This window comes from Hemiscyllium ocellatum, chromosome 32 (genome assembly GCF_020745735.1).
Source record: "Hemiscyllium ocellatum isolate sHemOce1 chromosome 32, sHemOce1.pat.X.cur, whole genome shotgun sequence".
In the NCBI taxonomy this organism is placed as follows: Eukaryota; Metazoa; Chordata; class Chondrichthyes; order Orectolobiformes; family Hemiscylliidae; genus Hemiscyllium; species Hemiscyllium ocellatum.
The window spans coordinates 12,187,153-12,207,227 of record NC_083432.1 but is presented as its reverse complement, the minus strand read 5'-3'; the positions used below and the strand labels follow the sequence as shown (position 1 = coordinate 12,207,227).

The 20,075-nt window shown below is 43.7% G+C and overlaps 1 protein-coding gene across 1 annotated transcript in view; it reads left to right on the top strand.

The window, feature by feature from the left end:
- Window positions 1-20,075, top strand: part of tlk2 (tousled-like kinase 2) — a 218,499-nt gene that overhangs the window by 157,272 nt on the left and 41,152 nt on the right. The window contains exons 17-18 of the mRNA XM_060849077.1: window positions 4,599-4,768; window positions 11,856-11,994. Coding sequence (XP_060705060.1) covers window positions 4,599-4,768; window positions 11,856-11,994 — 309 coding nt within the window. The remainder of the gene's footprint in view (window positions 1-4,598; window positions 4,769-11,855; window positions 11,995-20,075) is intronic.

Genomic DNA, 20,075 nt, shown 5'->3' with positions numbered 1-20,075 from the left:
CTTTGGCTCTTGATATTTATATTCGATCATAGACTGTTTTAATGGTGTGATAGTAACTAGAATTTTAGTTGTCATTTTGATCAAACAAGTTTTTCTTGTTGCACACTTGGGTTAAGTCCTCTTAACCAAGTCTTAGCTGATGTTATTCTATAAATCAACTTCTTGGCTTTCTCAACATTCCTGCAAGGAAACGTTAAGGAAAGTAAGTTTTTTTGTTACAGATCTTGTTCAATAATGTAAAGGAATTCATATTTCAAAAGTACGGGTTGCACTCAATTTTTTTCATTAATACTAATTGCAAGCTGCTGTTGAATACTCTAGTAAATTATTTTTCAGTGTTACATAACTTTTAACATTTTTTTGTATTACACAGCCAAATATTGTAAGTGTAGATGTAGCGCATGGAAAATATTGTGCTGACATGATTATTTAAACAGCTGTTAAATCTGTATCATCCAAATTACTTGCCAGTTGTTGAAATACGAATTGCCATATTTCTAGCTGAAGTAATCTGAACTCCATGGATAAAAGTCCTTTGGTTGAAGGGATTGGCAAAAAGTGTTCACTCAGTTGCATTTTAAAAACAGTGATTTCATTATCAAATGCTGTACCCTGAGCATGAGGGTTTTGAAACCAGCAGAACTTTTTTCCACTTGATGGCATGTATAATCTGTGGCAGAGTTTATTCGAAGCAACTTGCCAATGTCTGTATCAGCAGAATTTCTAGCCTTCAGTGTCACAGTTTCTTAGTCCTGAGTTGCTTTTAAAATTTATTCCCCCTAGAAGAGAGAGAACTTATAATATTACGGCGCAATATAGGCCCTTCGGCCCTCAGTGTTGCACCACCCTGTGAAACCAATCTGAAGCCCATCTAACCGACACTATTCCATTCTCGTCCATATGCCTATCTGATGACCATTTAAATGTCTGTAAAGTTGGCGAGTCTACAACTGTTGCAGGCAGTGCGTTCCACACCACTACTACTCTCTGAGTAGAAGAAACTACCTCTGACATCTGTCTTATAGCTATCACCCCTCAATTTGAAGCTATGCCCCTTAGCTAGACATCACCATCCTAGGAAAAAGGCTCCCACTGTCCATCTGATCTAACCCTCTGATTATCTTATGTCTCAATTAAGTCACCTCTCAACCTCCTTCTCTCGAATGAAAACAGCCACAAGTCCCTCAACCTTTCCTCATAAAATCCTCCCTCCATACCATGCAACATCTAGTAAATCTCCTCTGAATCCTCTCCAAAACTTCCACATCCTTCCTGTAATGCGGTGACCAGAACTGTACACAATACTCCAAAGTGCGGCCGCACCAGTGTTTTGTACAGCTGCAGCATGAGCTCATGGTTCTGAAACTCGATCCCTCTACTAATAAAAGCTAACACATCGTATGCCTTCTTAACAGTTCTATCAACCTGGGTGGCAATTTTGAGGGATCTATGTACATGGACACAGAGATCTCTCTGCTCATCTACACTACCAAGAATCTTGCCATTCATACAGTACATTCCTGTTACTCCTTCCAAAGTGAATCACCTCATACTTTTCTGCATTAAACTCCATTTGCTACTTCTCAGCACAGCTCTGCAGCTTATCTATGTCCCTCTATAACCTACAACATCCTTTGACACTATCCATGACTGTACCAACATGAGTGCCATCCGCAAATTTAATAATCCATCCTTCCATGTCTCGTCCAGGACATGTATAAAAATGACCAACAGCAATGGATCCAAAACAGATCCTTGCAGTACACCACTAATAACTGAATTCCAGGATTAACTGTTCCCATGAACCACTGCCTTCTGTCTTCTTTCAGTTAGCCAATTTCTGATCCAAACTCAAAGTTTGGGAGAAGATTTGTAGCTCGGGTGCTCATTGTTGTGGTTCTGTTCGCCAAGCTGGGAATTTGTGTTGCAGATGTTTCATCCCCTGTCTAGGTGACATCGTCAGTGCTTGGGAATCTCCTGTGAAGCGCTTCTGTGATCTTTCCTCCAGCATTTGTAGTGGTTTGAATCTGCCGCTTCCAGTTGTCAAACTGATCCAAACTGCTAAATCACCCTCAATTCCATGCCTCTGTATTTTGTGCAGTAGTCTACCATGGGGAACCTTATCAAACAACTTATTGAAACCCATATACAGCATATCAACGACGTTACTCTCATCCACCTATTTGGTCACCTCAAAGAACCGAATGAGGTTTGTGAGGCATGACCTACCCGTCACAAAACTGCTTTGACTATCCCTAATCAACGTATTCCTTTCAAGATGATTATAAATCCTGTCTCTCATAGCCTTTTCTAACACTATAATTACCAAGGTTGTCTCTACTCCCCCTCTTGAACAAGGGAACAACATTTGCTATCCTCCCGTCTTCTGGTACTATTCCTGTAGACAATGATGACATAAACGTCAAAGCCAAAGGCTCGGCAATCTCCTCCCTGGCTTCCCAGAGAATCATAAGATAAATCCCATCCAGCCCAGGTGATTTATCTGTTTTCACACTTTCCCGAATTTCTAAGACCTCTTCCTTGTGAACCTCAATTCCTGTTTCTCAGTATCCTCCTCAACAACATTGTCTTTTTCCAGTGTGAATACTGATGAAAAATAATCATTTAGTGCTTCCCCTATCTCCTGACTCCATGCACAACTTCCACTACTATCCTTGATTGACCCTAATCTTTCTCTAGTCATTCTTTTATCCCTTATATACCAATAGAAAGCTTTAAGGTTTTCCCTGATCCTAGCAGCCAACAATGTCTCATGTCCCCTCCTAGCTCATCTTAGCTCTTTTTAGGTCTTTCCTGGTTACCTTGTAACTCTCAATTGCCCAAACTGAGCCTTTACTTCTCACCCTAACATAAGCCGCCTTCTTCCTCCTTGACAAGAGATTCAACTTCCTTAGTAAACCACGGCTCCCGCACTTGACAACTTCCTCCCTGCCTGACAGGTACACACTTATCAAGGACACACAGTAGCTGTTCCTTGAATAAGCTCCACATTTCTATTTTGCCCTCCCCTGCAGTTTCCTTCCCCATCCTATGCTTCCTAAATCTTGTCTAATCGCATCGTTATTGCCTTTCCCCAGCTATAGCTCTTGATCTCAATGTATACCTATCCCTTTCCATCGCTCAAGTAAACATAACTGAATTGTGGTCACTATCACCAAAGTGCTCACCTACCTCCAAATCTAACACCTGGCTGGGTTCATTACCCAGTACTAAATCTATTGTGGCCTCGCCTCTTGGCCCATCAACATACCGTGTCAGAAAATCCTCTACACACAATGGACAAAAACTGACCCATCTAAAGTATTTGAACTATAGTATTCCCAGTCAATATTAGGGAAGTTGAAGTCCCCCATAACAACTACCCTGTCGCACTTGCTCCTGTCCAGAATCATCTTTGCTATCCTTTCCTCTAAATCTCTGGAACTATTTGGAAGCCTACAGAAAACTTCCAACAGGGTGACCTCTCCTTTTCTGTTTCTAATCTCAGCCCATACTACCTCAGTAGACAGGTCCTTAAACATCCTTTCTGCAACTGTAATGCTGTCCTTGACTAACAGTGCCGTACCCCTACGTCTCTTACCACCTTTCCGTTCTTACTGAAACATCTAAATCCTGGAACCTGCAACAACCATTTCTGTCCCTGCTCTACCCTTGTCTCTAAACTGGCCACAACATTGAAATCCCAGGTGTTGACCCATGCTGCTGTTCACCCATCTTATGCCAGATGCTCCTGGCATTGAAATAGACACACTTCAAACCAGCTTCTTGCTTGCCGGCGCCCTCTTGTGACCCTGAAACCTTATTTTGGACCTCCCTACTCTCAACCTCCTCTCTACTCAAATGACAATTTGGGTTCCCATCCCCCTTTACCACCCCCCACCCCCCCCCCCCCCCCCCACCCCGGATATTGGCACCCCTCTGGTTCAGGTTTAGACAGTCCTGTTTATAGATGTCCCACCTACCCTAGAAAGAGACCCAATTATCCAGGAATCCAAAACCCTCCCTCCTGCACCATCTCTCTAGCCACATACTCAACTCCTCTCTCCATATTCCTTGCCTCACTAGCATGTGGCACCGGCAAGAAACCAGAGATAACAACTCTGTTTCCACCCTAGCTCCCTGAATTTCTGCCTTAAATCCCCATCTGTCATACTACCTATGTCCTTGGTGCTTATGTGGACCACGAGTGGATACTGAAGTTCATCAAGTAGCAGGAAGAGAAAACGTTGCTTAGCATTTTTGGACATGTGTTTTGCATTAATATTTGAGTTGCATCCAGAATATTGATGTGTTTCCTTGGTTCTACAGTAGAGCACAGTATATGGATTTGACATGTAATGAATCCTAACTGAGCAAGGAATGAGATGTGTTCGTGTATATTTTATATATGAAAACTGAAAAATACAAGAGTAAAGGAAATTCCATAGTTGCTGCTCATGCTGATCAGTGCATTCTGTCATCTCTCTCAACTGAAACCAAGTTGATTCCAAGTGAAAGTGATGATGCTTAGAGGAAATAAAATCTCTTGGTCATGGACAGAGGGCAAAAAAAAACGATGTCCTGATCTTGTTCCTCAGGTTTTGTACTGTGTTAGAGTATTGTGAAGGCAATGATCTGGATTTCTACCTGAAGCAACACAAGCTGATGTCAGAAAAGGAAGGGCGCTCCATCATCATGCAAGTGGTCAACGCTCTGAAATATCTGAATGAGATCAAGCCCCCTATCATTCACTATGACCTTAAGCCAGGTACGTATTTCTGCTGAGGGTCTATCCTTGTAATAATCATCAAAGGGTAGAATAACTAGGAATATTGAGTTGCGTTTTCTCAAAATACTTTTGAAAAGGATACAAAAAAAGGATGATAAAAGACGTTCAATAGGATACCATATCTAAGGCTACTGAATAAGATAATAGCCCTTAGTGCTGGGGGTATTTTATTAGTATGGATAGAGAATTGGCTCTATAAGCAAAATAAGGAGAGCATTTTCAGGATGGCAACTGTAACTAGTGGAATGCCACAGTTAAATACAATTTTTATTAATAATTTGGAGAGGGAAGTGAATGTACTGTTGCCAAGTTTACAGTTGATGCACAAATAGATTGGAAGGCAAACACTGGGAATAATGGAAAGGATTTGCATTGGGAAATAGACATATTAGTTGAATGGGCAAAACTTGATTTGGGTTTTTGTACTTTGTCAAAAAAAGTAGAGGAGTTGGATATTATTTAAATGGAGAAAGACTACAGAAAGCTGCAGCACAGAAGGATTTGGAAGTCCTCATGAATAAATCAGAAAAAAAGCTAGCATACGAGTTCAGCACATGGCTGTTATTTAAAAGTAAATGGAGTATAAAAATAAGGATGTTTTGCCAAACCTGTACAAAGCACTAATGAGACTAAAATACTGTGAACAGTTTTGGGCTACTAATCAATGGAAAGATGTATTGGCGTTGGAGGCAGTCCAGAGAAGGTTCACTAGGCCGATACCAGGTATGGAGGGAATGTGTTGGAGAGACTGTGTTGGTTGGGCGTGTATTCATAGGAGCTTAAAAGAGTAAGAGTTGAGAGAGGTGACCTTATTGAGGTGTAAGGTTCTTAAGCAGCATGGCGGGTAAATGCAGAGCAATGGGTTCCCCCTGTGGGAGAGTATAGGATCACCCTGTCAAAACAGAGATGAGGAATTTGTTCTGAGTGTAACACATCTATGGAAATTTTTCCCACAGAGAGCTATTGAGGATAGAATGGTAAGTGCATTCCAGACAGGGATAGATAGATATTTAATCAGTAAGGAAATTGAGGATTATGGAGGTAAGTTTAAGTTGAGGATTATCAAATCAGGCATATTTTCAATGGATGAAAGCGTTAAGCCAAATCTGCTCCTAACTCGTCTTAGAGTCAAAAGGCACTTCAGCCCATCATGCCTATGCCAATCATAAACAGCTACCTAACTATTCTAATCCCATTTTCCTGCCTTAGCCTGAAAACGATAATAAATAGGAACAGGAGTAGGCCATTTGGCTTCTCAAACCTGCTCACCATTCAATAGGATGATGGCTGATCCACTTTCCTGCCTTTTCCTTGTAATCTTTGATTCCTCCACTGATCAAAAATCTAAGTGTCTCGGCATTGCAAGTGCATGCCTAAATACTACTAAAATGTTATGAGGGGTTTTGCCTCTACCACTCTTAAAAGGCAGTGAATTCCAGATTCCCACCATCGTCTGAGTGAAAAAGCCTTTCCCCTCATCTCCACTAAACGTCCTGCCCCTCACCATAAATCTATCCCCCGATCATTGATCTCTCTATCAAAAGAGAAGGTTTCTTCCTATCTGCTCTACCTATGCCTCTTATAATTTTATACATCTCCATCATGTTCCCTTCTCAATCTCCTGCTGTCTTGTGACAGTTTTTTTTGCAAACAATAGACAATAGGTGCAGGAGTAGGCCTTTCGAGCCTGCACCGCCATTCAATATGATCATGGCTGATCATTCCTAATTAGTATCCTCTTCCTGCCTTATCTCCATAACCTTGATTCCACTACCCTTGAGAGCTCCATCCAACTCTTTCTTAAATGAATCCAGAGACTGGGCCTCCACTGCCCTCTGGGGCAGAGCATTCCACACAGCCACCACTCTCTGGGTAAAGAAGTTTCTCCTCATCTCTGTCCTAAATGGTCTACCCCGTATTTTTAAGCTGTGTCCTCTGGTTCGGCACTCGCCCATCAGCGGAATCTGCTGCCAGGGTGACCAATCCTTTCATAATCTTATATGTCTCAATCAGATCCCCTCTCAGTCTTCTAAATTCAAGGGTATACAACCCCAGTCGCTTCAGTCTTTCAGTGTAAGGTAATCCCTCCATTCCAGGAATTGACCACGTGACCCTACGCTGCACTCCCTCAATAGCTAGAATGTCTTTCCTCAAATTTGGAGACCAGAACTGCACACAGTACTCCAGGTGTGGTCTCACCAGGGCCCTGTACAGCTGCAGAAGCACCTCTTTGCTTCTATATTCAATTCCTCTTGTTATGAAGGCCAGCCTTCTTCACTACCTGCTGTACCTGCATGCTTGCCTTCATTGACTGGTGTACAAAAACACCCAGATCTCTCTGTACTGCCCCTTTAACTAAATTGATTCCATTGAGGTAGTAATCTGCCTTCCTGTTCTTGCCACCAAAGTGGATAACCATACATTTATCCACATTAAACTGCATCTGCCATGCATCTGCCCACTCGCCTAACTTGTCCAGGTCACCCTGTAATCTCCTAATATCCTCACCACATTTCACCCTGCCACCCAGCTTTGTATCATCAGCAAATTTGCTAATGTTATTGCTGATACCATCTTCTATATCATTAACATATACTGTAAAAAGCTGCGGTCTCAGCATGGATCCCTGCGGTACCCCACTGGTCACTGCCTGCCATTCCGAAATGGAGCCATTTATCACTACCCTTGGTTTCCTATCAGCCAACCAATTTTCAATCCAATCTAGTACTTTGCGCCCAATACCACGCGTGCTAATTTTGCTCACTAACTTCCTGTGTGGGACTTTATCAAAAGCTTTCTGAAAGTCCAGGTACACGATATCTACTGGATTTCCCTCATCCATCTTCAGAGTTACATCCTCAAAAGATTCAAGAAGATTAGTCGAGCATGATTTCCCCTTCATAAATCCATGCTAACTCTGTCCTATCCTGTTACTACTATCCAGATGTGCCGTAATTTCATCCTTTATAATAGACTCCAGCGTCTTTCCCACCACTGAGGTCAGACTAACTGGTCTATAATTTCCTGCTTTCTCTCTCCCACCTTTCTTAAAAAGTGGTGTAACATTAGCCACCCTCCAATCCTCAGGAACCGACCTCGAATCTATCGAACTCTGGAAAATAATCACCAACGCATCCACAATTTCCCGAGCCACCTCCTTCAGTACCCTGGGATGTAGACCATCAGGCCCCGGAGACTTATCAACAGTCTCTCCAACACCAAATCCTGGCAAATATAGATTCCCTTCAATTCAGGTCCTTCAGCCACTGTTACCTCAGGGAGATTGCTTGTATCTTCCCCAGTGAACACAGATCTGAAGTACCCATTTAATTCTTCTGCCATTTCTTTGTTCCCCGTAATATATTCCCCTATTTCTGTCTTCAAGGGCCCAATTTTAGTCCTAACCATTTTTTTGCCTTGCACATATTTAAAAAAGCTTTTACTATCCTCCTTTATATTATTAGCCAGTTTACCTTCGTACCTCATTTTTCCTCTGCGTGTTTCCTTCTTAGTAATCCTCTGTTGTTTTTAAAAGCTTCCCAGTCCTCAGTTTTTCCACTTATCTTTGCTATGTTATACTTTTTCTCTTTTAATTTTATATGTTTCTTAACTTCCCTTGTCAGCCACGGTCACCCATGCCTCCTCCTGGGATCTTTCTTCCGTTTAGGAATGAACTGATCCTGCAACTTCTGCATTATACACAGAAATATCCGCCATTGTTCCACCACGGTCATCCCTGCTAAGGTATTGCACCATTGAACTTTGGCCAGCTCCTCCCTCATAGCTCCATAGTTCCCTTTATTCCAACAGAAGTACTGTCACTTCCGACTGTACCCTTTCCCTCTCAAATTGCAGATTGAAGCTTCATGTATTATGGTCACTACTTCCCAATGGCTCCTTCACTTCAAGGTCTCTGACCAATTCTGGTTCGTTACACAATACCAGATTCAGAATTGCCTTCCCCCTGGTCGGCTCCTACACCAGCTGCTCTAAGAATCCATCTCGGAGGCACTCCACAAAGTCTCTTTCTTGAGGTCCAATACCATCCTGATTCTCCCGGTCTACCTGCATGTTAAAATCCCCCATAACTGTAGTAACATCTTTGCGACAGGCCAATTTCAGCTCCTGATTCATCTTACATCCGACATCCAGACTACTGTTTGGGGGCCTGTAGATGACTCCCAAGAGGGTCTTTTTACCCTTAGTATTTCGCAGCTCTATCCACACTGTCTCTACATCCCCTGAATCTAGGTCCCCCCACGCAAGGGACTGAATATCCTCCCTTACCACCAAGGCCACCCCACCCTCTCTGCCCGTCAGTCTGTCCTTACGATAGCATGTGTAGCCTTGAATATTCATTTCCCAGGCCCTGTCCACTTGAAGTCACGTCTCAGTTATCCCCACAATATCATATCTGCCAATTTCCAAAAGAGCCTCAAGCTCATCCATCTTATGTATAATGCTTCGTTCACTTAATATGTAGTATTTTTAATTTGTTACTGCTCTCACCCTTCCCATCAACCCCTATTTCACTCAGCCTTACAGCATGATCCCTTTTCGAGTTTTCTGCCTCATTGATACAGTTGTCTTTCTTGACTTCCCTTGTTCTAACTTTCCCTTCGATTTTCTTTTTAAACATCCAGTTTAAACTTAGTTTAAACGTAGTCGAAAACCTGTCTGCCAGAATGCTGGTTCCTAATCTATTAAGGTGCAAACCGTCTCTCTTGTAGAACTTATGCTTACCACAAAATATACCCCAGTGATCCAAGAACTTAAATCCTTGCTTTCTGCACCAGTTCCCCAACCACACTTTCAAGTCCATTATCTCCCTGTTTCTGGCCACACCAGCCCAAGGAACTGGAAGCAAACCAGAGATAACCACCTTAGACAGCCTGCTTTTCAGCCTTCTTCCTAGTTCTCCGAAGTCCCGCTGTAGTATGTTCCTCCTCTTCTTCCCAACATCATTTGTGCCGACATGTATCACCACCTCTGGCTCTTCACCCTCGTCCTTGAGGATTTCTCGCACTCTGTCTGCGATGTCTTTCACCCTGGCACCAGGAAGGCAACACACCATCTTTTAGATTAGATTAGATTACTTACAGTGTGGAAACAGGCCCTTCGGCCCAACAAGTCCACACCGACCCGCCGAAGCGCAAACCACCCATACCCCTACATTGACCCCTTACCTAACACTACGGGCAATTTAGCATGGCCAATTCACCTGACCCGCAGATCTTTGGACTGTGGGAGAAAACCGGAGCACCCGGAGGAAACCCACGCAGACACGGGGAGAACGTGCAAACTCCACGCAGTCAGTCGCCTGAGGCGGGAATTGAACCCGGGTCTCAGGCGCTGTGAGGCAGCAGTGCTAACCACTGTGCCACCGTGCCGCCCATCCTTAAATCCCGGCTGCTGCCACAAAAACCCCGGTCAGTTCCTCTCACGATGGAGTCCCCTATTACCACGGCTCTGTGCGATGTCCGACTCTTCCGCTCTGCCTCTGCGCCAACCTTTGATTGACAGATCTGGCCGCCTTGCAGACTGGCAGTGTCATCAGTCTCTACTGTTTCCAAAAGCTTCAACTTGTTCCTGACAGGTACTTCTCCCGGGGTCTCTTGCACCTGTCTCCTCTCTGCCTTCCTCATTGTCTACTCTCTTCTGCTCTCTTCTGGCATGATTGGTGTAATAACCTCGCTGAAGGTCTTGTCTAGAAAGATCTCGTTCTCTCGGATGAGCCTAAGGTCCTCGAGTTCTTTCATCAGCGCTGCAATATGCTCTGTCAGTAGCTGAATGTGCCCACACTTTTCACACATATATGAGTCAGACACACCAGAGTCGTTGACCTCCCACATCAAGCACAGAGCGCACTGAACCAGCTGGGCAGTCATGTCTTCAACTGTGGCATAATCACTTCACTCAACCTCCTTGTCAAAGACTCCTGAGCTGAAGCCTCACTCTTCGATCCAAACTTCCTTAGACCCTCTTTTTGTGGCAAGTCTGTGGACTCTTAATTTAGGTTAGAGGAGGAGGGAGGGAGACCCTACTTTGTAGGACCTGGGGTTTAGAACACACCCACTCTATTAGCAATCGCTTACCTTCCCACTGGCTTTGCGCTCCGCCTGAACTTCCGCCCAGCTCCCGCCGCTCTCTGCTGCTACATAATATCCATAAAAGGTCCCTGAGGCAATCTGTTCACTGTATGGAACAACTCTTTATTGAGCTATAGGGTGAGGCTGAATAGGCTGGGGCTATTTTCCCTGGTGCATCAGAGATTGCGGGGTGACCTTATAGGGGTTTATAAAATCATGAGGGCATGAGTAGGATAAGTAGTCAAGGTCTTTTCCCTGGGTTGGGAGAGTCTAGAACTAGAGGGCATTGGTTTAGGATGAGAGGGGAAAGATTTAAAAGGAACCAAAAGGGGCAACTTTTTCACACAAAGGATGATGCGTGTATGGAATAAGATGCCTACAAAGGTGCCCATGGAGGTTGACACAATAACAGCATTTAAAAGACATTTGGATGGGTACATGAATAGGAACGGTCAAAAAGTGTGGTGCGGGAAAAGCACAGCCGGTCAGGCAGCATCTGAGGTGCAGGAGAGTCGACATTTCAAGCATCAGCTCTTCAGGAAGATTCCTGATGAAGAGCTTATGCTGAAAATATCAACTCTTCTCTTTTGAAGCTGCCTCACCGACTGTGCTTTTCCAGCACTGCACGTTGTGACTCTGATCTCCAACATCTGCAGTCCTCAATTTCTTCTACATGAATAGGAAGTATTTAGAGGTATATAGGCTAAGAGCTGGCAAATAGAACTAGATTAATTTAGGATATCTGATCAGCATGGTCGACAGGTCTGTTTCCATGTTGAACGTCTGTATGACTCTAAATCAATGCTAAAAATTGCATAATTTAATTTCTACAAAGAATAACTTTCTGTAATTTGTGGATTTGAAAACTGCTTTGCAGTTGAAAGTGAGCAGTGATGGCTGATGCTGCGATAATTAGTTTTATTACCTGCCATGAAACATTTCTTAATTTAAATTGCATGGGTTTTATACTTTCACAGGTAACATTCTCCTGGTGAACGGAACAGCTTGTGGAGAAATAAAAATCACAGACTTTGGGTTATCTAAAATCATGGACGATGACAGCTACAATTCAGTAGATGGGATGGAACTCACGTCACAGGGAGCAGGCACATACTGGTGAGATCACCTTTAAAAGATGCTCACTGGCTTGACACATCCACCCAGCTGTTTCCTGATTATTCTGCCTTGGATCTACAATCCAGGATAAATTGAGTGTAAATTTTAGATGCACCAGTTCAGAACTTGTTTTCAGAGTACTTGTTGCACGGTAGCTCAGTGGTTGGCACTGCTGCCTCACAGCGCCAGGGACCCAGGTTTGATTCTACCTCTGGTGAGTGTGTGTGTGTCTGTGTGTCTGTGTGTGTGTGTGTGTGTGTGTGTGTGTATATGTAGTTTGCACTTTCTCCCTATGTCTGCATAGGTTTTCTCCGGGTGCTCCAGTTTCCTCCCAAAAGTCTAAAGATGTGGATTGGCCAGGGATGTACAAACTAGTGGGTTAGTCATGGAAAATGCAGAGTGGTAGAGTAGGGGAAGTGGATGCTCTTCAGAGGCTCAGCATAGACCGGAATGGCATGCTTTCACACTGTAGGGATTTTATGCACTTCTGTGAACTTCTGTGTTGTCACTACCTTCACTGTCTGAAATCTTCCCTTATTGGCCAGAACAACAACATCCAGACAGAAAACAATACCATTGATCCCACAGCAAGAAACAGCAATAGAATTTTTTTTTAAAATTGTATAAATGCTTTTGTTGTAATAAAATGTCCAAAGGCACTTCATGGATCCCTCTGAAATAAAGTAAGCACTGACCCAGGTAGTAATTCAAAAGCTTGGTTCAAGAGGTAAATTTTGAACTGCCTTTACAAGGAGGGAAGGTGGACAGGTTTAATGAGGGCTTAGGACCCAGACAGCTGAAGATATAACTACCAATGGAAGACTGTGGTACTGGAATCAATCACAAAGACAAGGAAGACAAAGGCCATAGAGAGAGTGAAGACGTGTATGAGAATTTTAAAATCAAGACACTGGAATGCAGTGTATTTCAGTGAAGCAGGGGAGAAGTAAACACTTTGGAGTGAATTAAGACACAGGCAACAGGGTTCTGAATTCCCTCACTTTTATGTAGATTAAAACCAGAAGTCCTTGTGTACATTGTCACAAATGGCGTACATAGAAATAGAATTGAGGTCCTAGAGAGGGATTATACAGGGCTAGGAAAAAAGTTAAAAACCAGGACCTCGTCATTGTTAATCTCCAGATTACTTCCAGTGCCACGTGCTAGTGAGAGTAAAGCAGGAGGACATGGGAGATGAATGTGTGCGTAAGAATTGGTGTATGGGGCAGGGATTCAGATTTTTAGATCATTGGGATCTTTTCTGGGGCAGAAGTGACGTGTTCAAGAGAGATGAGTTGCATCTGAACTGGTGGGGTTGGGGGGGGGGGGGTGTGGGGGGTGCGGGGGCAGGCAGGCAATGTCTTGGCAGCCAGGTGTGCTATTGTTACAAGGGAGCATTTAAACTACATTGACAGTTGGGGTGGGATCCTCAACAGCAGGGAGACAAGTGTGAGGTTGGAAGGAAATACAGTAATCAGGAATAGTAAAATGAAGATTGAGTTTTTTGAATAAATGGCAGAGGATTAATGAGGGGAGAGCAGTAGACATGATCTATATGGACTTCAGTAAAGCATTCGACTCGGTTCCTCATGGAGAAACTGTTTGGCAAGGTTAGATCTCATGGAATACAGGGAGAACTAACCGTTCAGAAACAAACCTGGCTTGAAGGTAGAAGACAGAGGGGTGGTGGTGGAGAGTTGGTTTTCAGACTGGAGACCTGTGACCAGTGAGGGATTGGTGCAGGGTCCACTACTTTTCGTCATTTATGTAAATGGTTTGGATATGAACATAGGAGGTATAGTTAGTAAGTTTGCATATGACCTCAAAATTGGAAGTGTAGTAGACTGTGAAGAAGGTTATCTCAGAGTACAATGGGAATTTGATTAGATGAGCCAGTGGGCTGAGGAGTGGCAGATGAAGTTTAATTTGGATAAATGCAAGGTGCTGCATTTTGGAAAAGCAAATCTTAGCAGGACTTGTATACCTAAATGATTAGGTCTAGGGGAGTGTTGCTGAACAAAGAAATCTTGGAGTGCAGGTTCATAGTTCTTTGAAAGTAGAGTCGCAGGTAGATAGGATAGTGAAGAACATATTTGGTATGCTTTCCTTCATTGGTCGGAGTATTGAGTACAGGAGTTGGGAGGTCATGTTGTGGCTGTACAGGACATTTGGAATGTTGCGTGCAATTTGGTCTCCTTATTGGAATGACGTTGTGAAACTTGAAAGGGTTCAGAAAAGATTCACAAGGTTGTTGCCAGGGTTGAAAGTTTTGAGCTATAAGGAGATGCTGAATAGGCTGGGGCTGTTTTCCCTGGAGTGTCAGAGGCTGAGGGGTGACCTTATAGAGGTTTATAAAATAATGAGGGGCATGGATAAGATAAATATACAAGATCTTTTCCCTGGAGTGGGGGAGTCCAGAACTAGAGGGCATAGGTTTGGGGTGAGAGGGGTAAGATGTAAAAGGTTGCTAAAGGGCAACGGTTTCATGCAGAGGGTGGTGTGTGTATGGCATGAGCTGCCAGAGAAAGTGGTGGAGGCTGGTACAATTACAGAGTTTAAAAGACATCTGGATGGATACATGAATAGGAAGGGTTTAGAGGGATATGGGCCAAGTGCAGGCAAATTGGACTGGATTAGGTTAGGATACCTGGTTGGACATCTCTATAACTGTAAGAGGCAGGTCAGGTTGGAACACAAAGGCAGCAAGGAATGCCTATTGGATTAAATTGCATCTATTTCAAAGCAAGAGGGCTGACAGGTAAGGCCAATGAACTCAGGGCGTGGATGAATACGTGGGACCGGGATATTATAGCCATTACAGAAACATGGCTGGGAAGGACAGGACTGGCAGCTTAATGTTCCAGGGTGCAGGTGCTTCAGTCGAGATGGAGATGGTGGAAAGAAGGAAGGGGGAGTTTCATTTTTGATTAAGGCAAATATCACAGCAGTAATCAGAGATGAAATAACTGAAGTGAGGCTTTGTGGGTGGAGCTAAGAAATAAGAAGAGAATGGTAATGTTACTAGGGTTGTACTATGGTTCCTCAAATAGTCAACAAACATACAGGGAGTTTGGGGAGACTTACAAGAGCAGTTGGGTTGTCATAGTAGGAGATTTTGATTTTCCTAATATAGTCCAGGACTGCCAAAGCATTAAGGGCTTAGATGGGGTGGACTTGTTAAGTGCATTCAGGAAAATTTCCTTAAGCAGTATATAGAGGGTCCTATGAATTTGATGTGCTAGAAATATGAAGTTGTGCTAGAAATTTTGGAAAACATTAAGATTGATAAGTCCCCAGGGCCAGACCGGGTTTATCCTAGGCTGCTCCGAAGTGAGAAAGGAGATTGCTAAGCTGCTGGTATGGATATTTGCCTCCTCACTCTCCACAGGGGTTGTACCGGAGTATTGGAAGGAGGCGAATGTTGTTCCACTTTTCAAGAAGGGTAATAGGGAGCAATTGCAGACCAGTCAGTCTAATGTCTGTGGTCAGCAAAGTTGTGGAAAGAATTCTGAGGGATAGGATTTATGACAATTTGGCAAAGCAGCGTGTGATTAAAGGCAGTCAGCATGACTTTGTCAGTCAAATCTTATTGGGTTCTTTGAGGTGTCAAGACAAATCGACAACAATCGAGCAGTGGATGTGGTGTATATGGATTTCAGCAAGGCATTTGATAGGGTTCCCCATGGTAGGCTCATTCATAAAGTCAGGAAGTATGGGCTATCTGGATTCAGAATTGACTGGCTGACAGAAGGCAGAGAGTGCTTGTAGATGGAAAATATTCTGCCTGGGGGTCAGTGTTGAGTGGCATCCCGCAGGGCTCTGTTCATGGGTCTCTGCTCTTTGTAGTTTTTATAAATGACTTGGATGAGGTTGAGGGGTGGGTTAGTAAATTTGCAGCTGACACAAAGGTTGGAGATGTCGTCAATAGTATAAAGGGCTACTGCAGGCTGCAGCGCAACATAGAATGCAGAGCTGGGCTGAGAATTGGCAGATGGAGTTCAACCTTGGATAAATGCGAAATGATGTATTTTGGAAGGTCAAACTCGAATGCTGAATATAGGATTAAAGACAGGATTCTTTGCAGTGTGGAGGAACAGAGGGATCTGGGTGTGCAAGTACATAGGTCCCTCAAAGTTGCCATCCCAATGAATAAGGTTGTTAAGAAAGCATATGGTGTTTTGGCTTTCATTAACGGGAATATCAAGTTTAAGACCCACAAGGTTTTGCTGCAGCTCTACAAGCCCCTGGTGAGACCACACTTGGAATATTGTGTCCAGTTCTGGTCGCCCTACTATAGGAAAGATACAGAAGCTTTGGAGAGGGTGCAAAGAAGGTTTACAAGGATGCTGCCTGGAATGAAGGGCTTGCCATATGAAAAAAGGTTGAATAAGCTCAGACTTATCTCTCTGGAGAGAAGGAGGAAGAGAAGAGACCTGATCGAGGTGTACAAAATAATGAGTAGAATAGATAGAGTCAATAGCCAGAGACTTTTCCCCAGGGCAGGATTGACTGGTATGAGAAGTCATAGTTTGAAGATATTAGGAGGAAGGTATAAAGGAGACGTCAGAGGTAGGTTCTTTACGCAGAGAGTTGTGAATGCATGGAATGCGTTGCCAGTTGAGGTGGTGGAAGCAGATTCATTGGGGACACATAAGTGACTGCTGGACATGCACATGGAAAGCAGTGAGTTGAGGAGTGCGTAGGTAAAGTTACTATATTTTACATTAGGATTAAGTCTCTGCACAACATCGTGGGCCTAAAGGCCTGTTCTGTGCTGTACTTTTCTATGTTCTCCTCCGGAAGGAAAAAAACTCGACCTACTACTGGAAATAGGTCAGGACAGGGGACTGAGGTGACAATGGGGAGCACTTTGGGACCAGAGTCCATAGTTGTAATAATTTTAAAATACTTCTGGAGAGGGGACAAAACTGGTCCACAGTTTCAGGTTTGAAATTTGGCAAAGGCGAAGTTTGATGGAATTAGACAGGAGCTGGCAGGAGTTGATTGGAGTAGTTTGTTTGCAGGCAAAGGGACCTCCGGCAAGTGGGAGGCCTTTAAAAGTGAGATAGCTACAGTTCAAGGTCTATATGTTCCTGTGAGAGTGAAAGGTAATATTGACAGTAATAGGAAGCCTAGGTGACGAGATATTGAGGCTTTGACCAGAAAAAAGGAGGAAAGCTTGACTCAGGTACTGGCAGATGGGATCAAGGGAGGTATATACAAGATACAGGAGTTTACTGAAGAAGGAAATTAGTAGGACAAAAAGGGGCACAACATAGCCTTGGCTGAGAAGATGAGGGTGAATCCAAAGAGGTTCTTTAAGGATATTAAAGGAGAAAGAATTTCTAGAGAGAGAATAGGACCCCTCAGGGACCGAAGTGGGCATGTGTCGAACTGCAAGAGATGGGCAAGGTCATCAATGAATATTTCTCCTCTGTGTTTCCCATGGAGAAAGACATATGTAGACTTGGGAACCTGGGGAAGCTAATGGTCATATCTTGCGGACAGTTCATATCACAGTAGAGGCAGTGTTGGATGTATTAGAATGTATGAAATTGGATAAATTTCCTCGTTCTGTCCAGATATATCCAAGAACATTGCATGAAGCTAGAGAAGTTGTTGCAGGGGCCCTGGCTGATCTATTTGCATTATTGTTCCCCACGGGTGAGGTCCCAAAAGTGTAGAGGGTAGCAAATGTTGTTCCCATATTCAAGAAGGGCTGCAAAGAAAAGCCTGGGAACTATAGTCCAGTAAGCCTCACATCTGTGGTTGGTAAGTTACTTGAGAAGATTCTATGAGATAAGATATATATGCATTTGGAAAGACAAAGTTTAATTAGGAATAGTCAGCATGGCTTTGTCTGTGAGAAATCATGCCTCGCATATTTGTCAGAGTGCTTTGATGAAGTGACCAGGAAGATTGAGTAGGGTAGGGCAGTTGATGTGGTCTACATGGATTTCACTAAGGCCTTTTATAAGGTTTCACATGGTAGGCTGCTCTGGAAGGTTTGATCACATGGAATCCAGGCTGGCTGGCAAATTGGATAGACAATTGGCTGGATGGTAGAAGCAGAGGGTAATAGTGGAAGGACATTTGTCAGACTGGAGAACTGTGACTAGTAGAGAGTGTCAGGCCGGTGCTGGTCCATTACTGTTTGTTATCTATATCAATGATTCTGGATGAGAATGTCCAAAGCGTGACTGGTAAGTTTGCAGATGACACAAAAAAAGGCAGTATCGTGGACAGTGAGGAAGGTTATCAGGACCTTAATCAGCTGGTGAAGTGGGTTAAGAAATAGCAAATGGAGTTTAATATAGATAGGTGTGAGGTCTTGCATTTTGGAAAGTCAAATCCAAGTAGGAGTTTCATGGAGAATGGTAGGGCCTTAAGGACTGTAGTGAATCAGAGGGACCTTGGAGTTCAGGTGCATGGTTCTTTGAAAGTGGAGTCACAGATACATAGGGCAGCAAAGAAGGCTTTTGGCACACTGGCCTTCATCAGTCAGGGTATTGAAGTTGAGAAGTTATTTTGCCACTGTACAGGACATTGGTGAGACCACACTTGGATAATTGTATTCAGTTTTGGTTACCTTGCTATGGGAAGAATGTTATTAAACTGGAAAGAGTGCAGAAGAAATTCACAAAGTGGTTTCCTAGACTTAAGGGTCTGAGTGAAACAGAGAGGTTGCACAAGCTAGGACTTGTTTCTTTAGCGCGTAGGAGATTGAGGGGAGATCTTTTAAAAGTGTATAAGATCATGAGAGACATGGATAAGGTGAATGCACTCAGATTTGGGGAATCAAGGACTAGAGGGCATCAGTTTAATGTTAGAGGGGAAAAAAATAAAGGGAACCTGAGGGGCAACATTTTTACAGAGAGTGGTATGCATGTGGAATGAACTGGCAGGAGAAGTGGTTAAGGTTAGTATGTTAACAACATTTAAAGGCATTTGGACAAATACATGGATAGGAAAGGTTTAGAAGGATATGGGCCAAGTGCAGGGAAATGGAATTAACATAGATGAACATTTTTAGCGGGCAGCACAGTGGCACAGTGGTTCAATTCCCGACTCAGGCGACTGACTGTGTGGAGTTTGCACATTCTCCCCGTGTCTGCGTGGGTTTCCTCCCACAGTCCAAAGATGTGCAGGTCAGGTGAATTGACCATGCTAAATTGCCCGTAGTGTTAGGTGAAGGGGTAAGTGTAGGGGTATGGGTGGGTTGCACTTCGGTGGGTCGGTGTGGACTTGTTGGGCCGAAGGGCCTGTTTCCACACTGTAAGTAATCTAATCTAATCTGATCTAATTTTTGTTGGCATGGAGCAGTTTTGGGCCAAAGGGACTGTTGTTGTGCTGTAGACTCTAGCTTGTCGAGTCCAGCAGGTGTCAGGTCTGTCTGTCTTCTCTTTTATCCTCATTTCTGAGAATGTGCTTTTGGAATCATTCGGCCCAATAAGTCCACACAGATCGTCTGAACAGCTGACTACCTACCTCATCCCTCTAACCCTGCATTTCCCATGATTTATCCACCTAGCCTGCATATCCCTGGAAACTATGGGTAGTTTAACATGGCCAATCCACCTAACCTGTTCATCTTTTGACTGGGAGGAAACTGGAACACGCAGAGGAAACCACTGAAACACATGCAGGCTCCCCAAAGATGGTCGCCCAAGGATGGAATCGAACCCGGGTTACTGGAGCTTCGAGACAGCAAGTCTGCCCAGATGACCTCCATTGTAATGGCTCATGCTTATGGGTGAAATATTGCTATGGTTTATGACTGCTTTCTTCAGAATAACTGACCAGGAGTCTCTGTCACTCTTACCACTTGGGAGGATTTCTAGGCTGATACTCTGGCCACATTCCAAACATGTCTTTCATAGGCAATAAGTTTAAGCATGGGACCTAGCTTCTGGCTCAGAGGTAGGCACATAACAAGGGTGCTACAATTTCTCCCTCAATGTCTTGAGGTAAGAATGCATGAGAATTTCAACAGGTGGTGAACTGAGCTGAACAATCGTGCAAAGATAGATATTAATGCAAAACTACTTGGTCTCAAGTAGGCCAAGGATAGGGATTGAGTT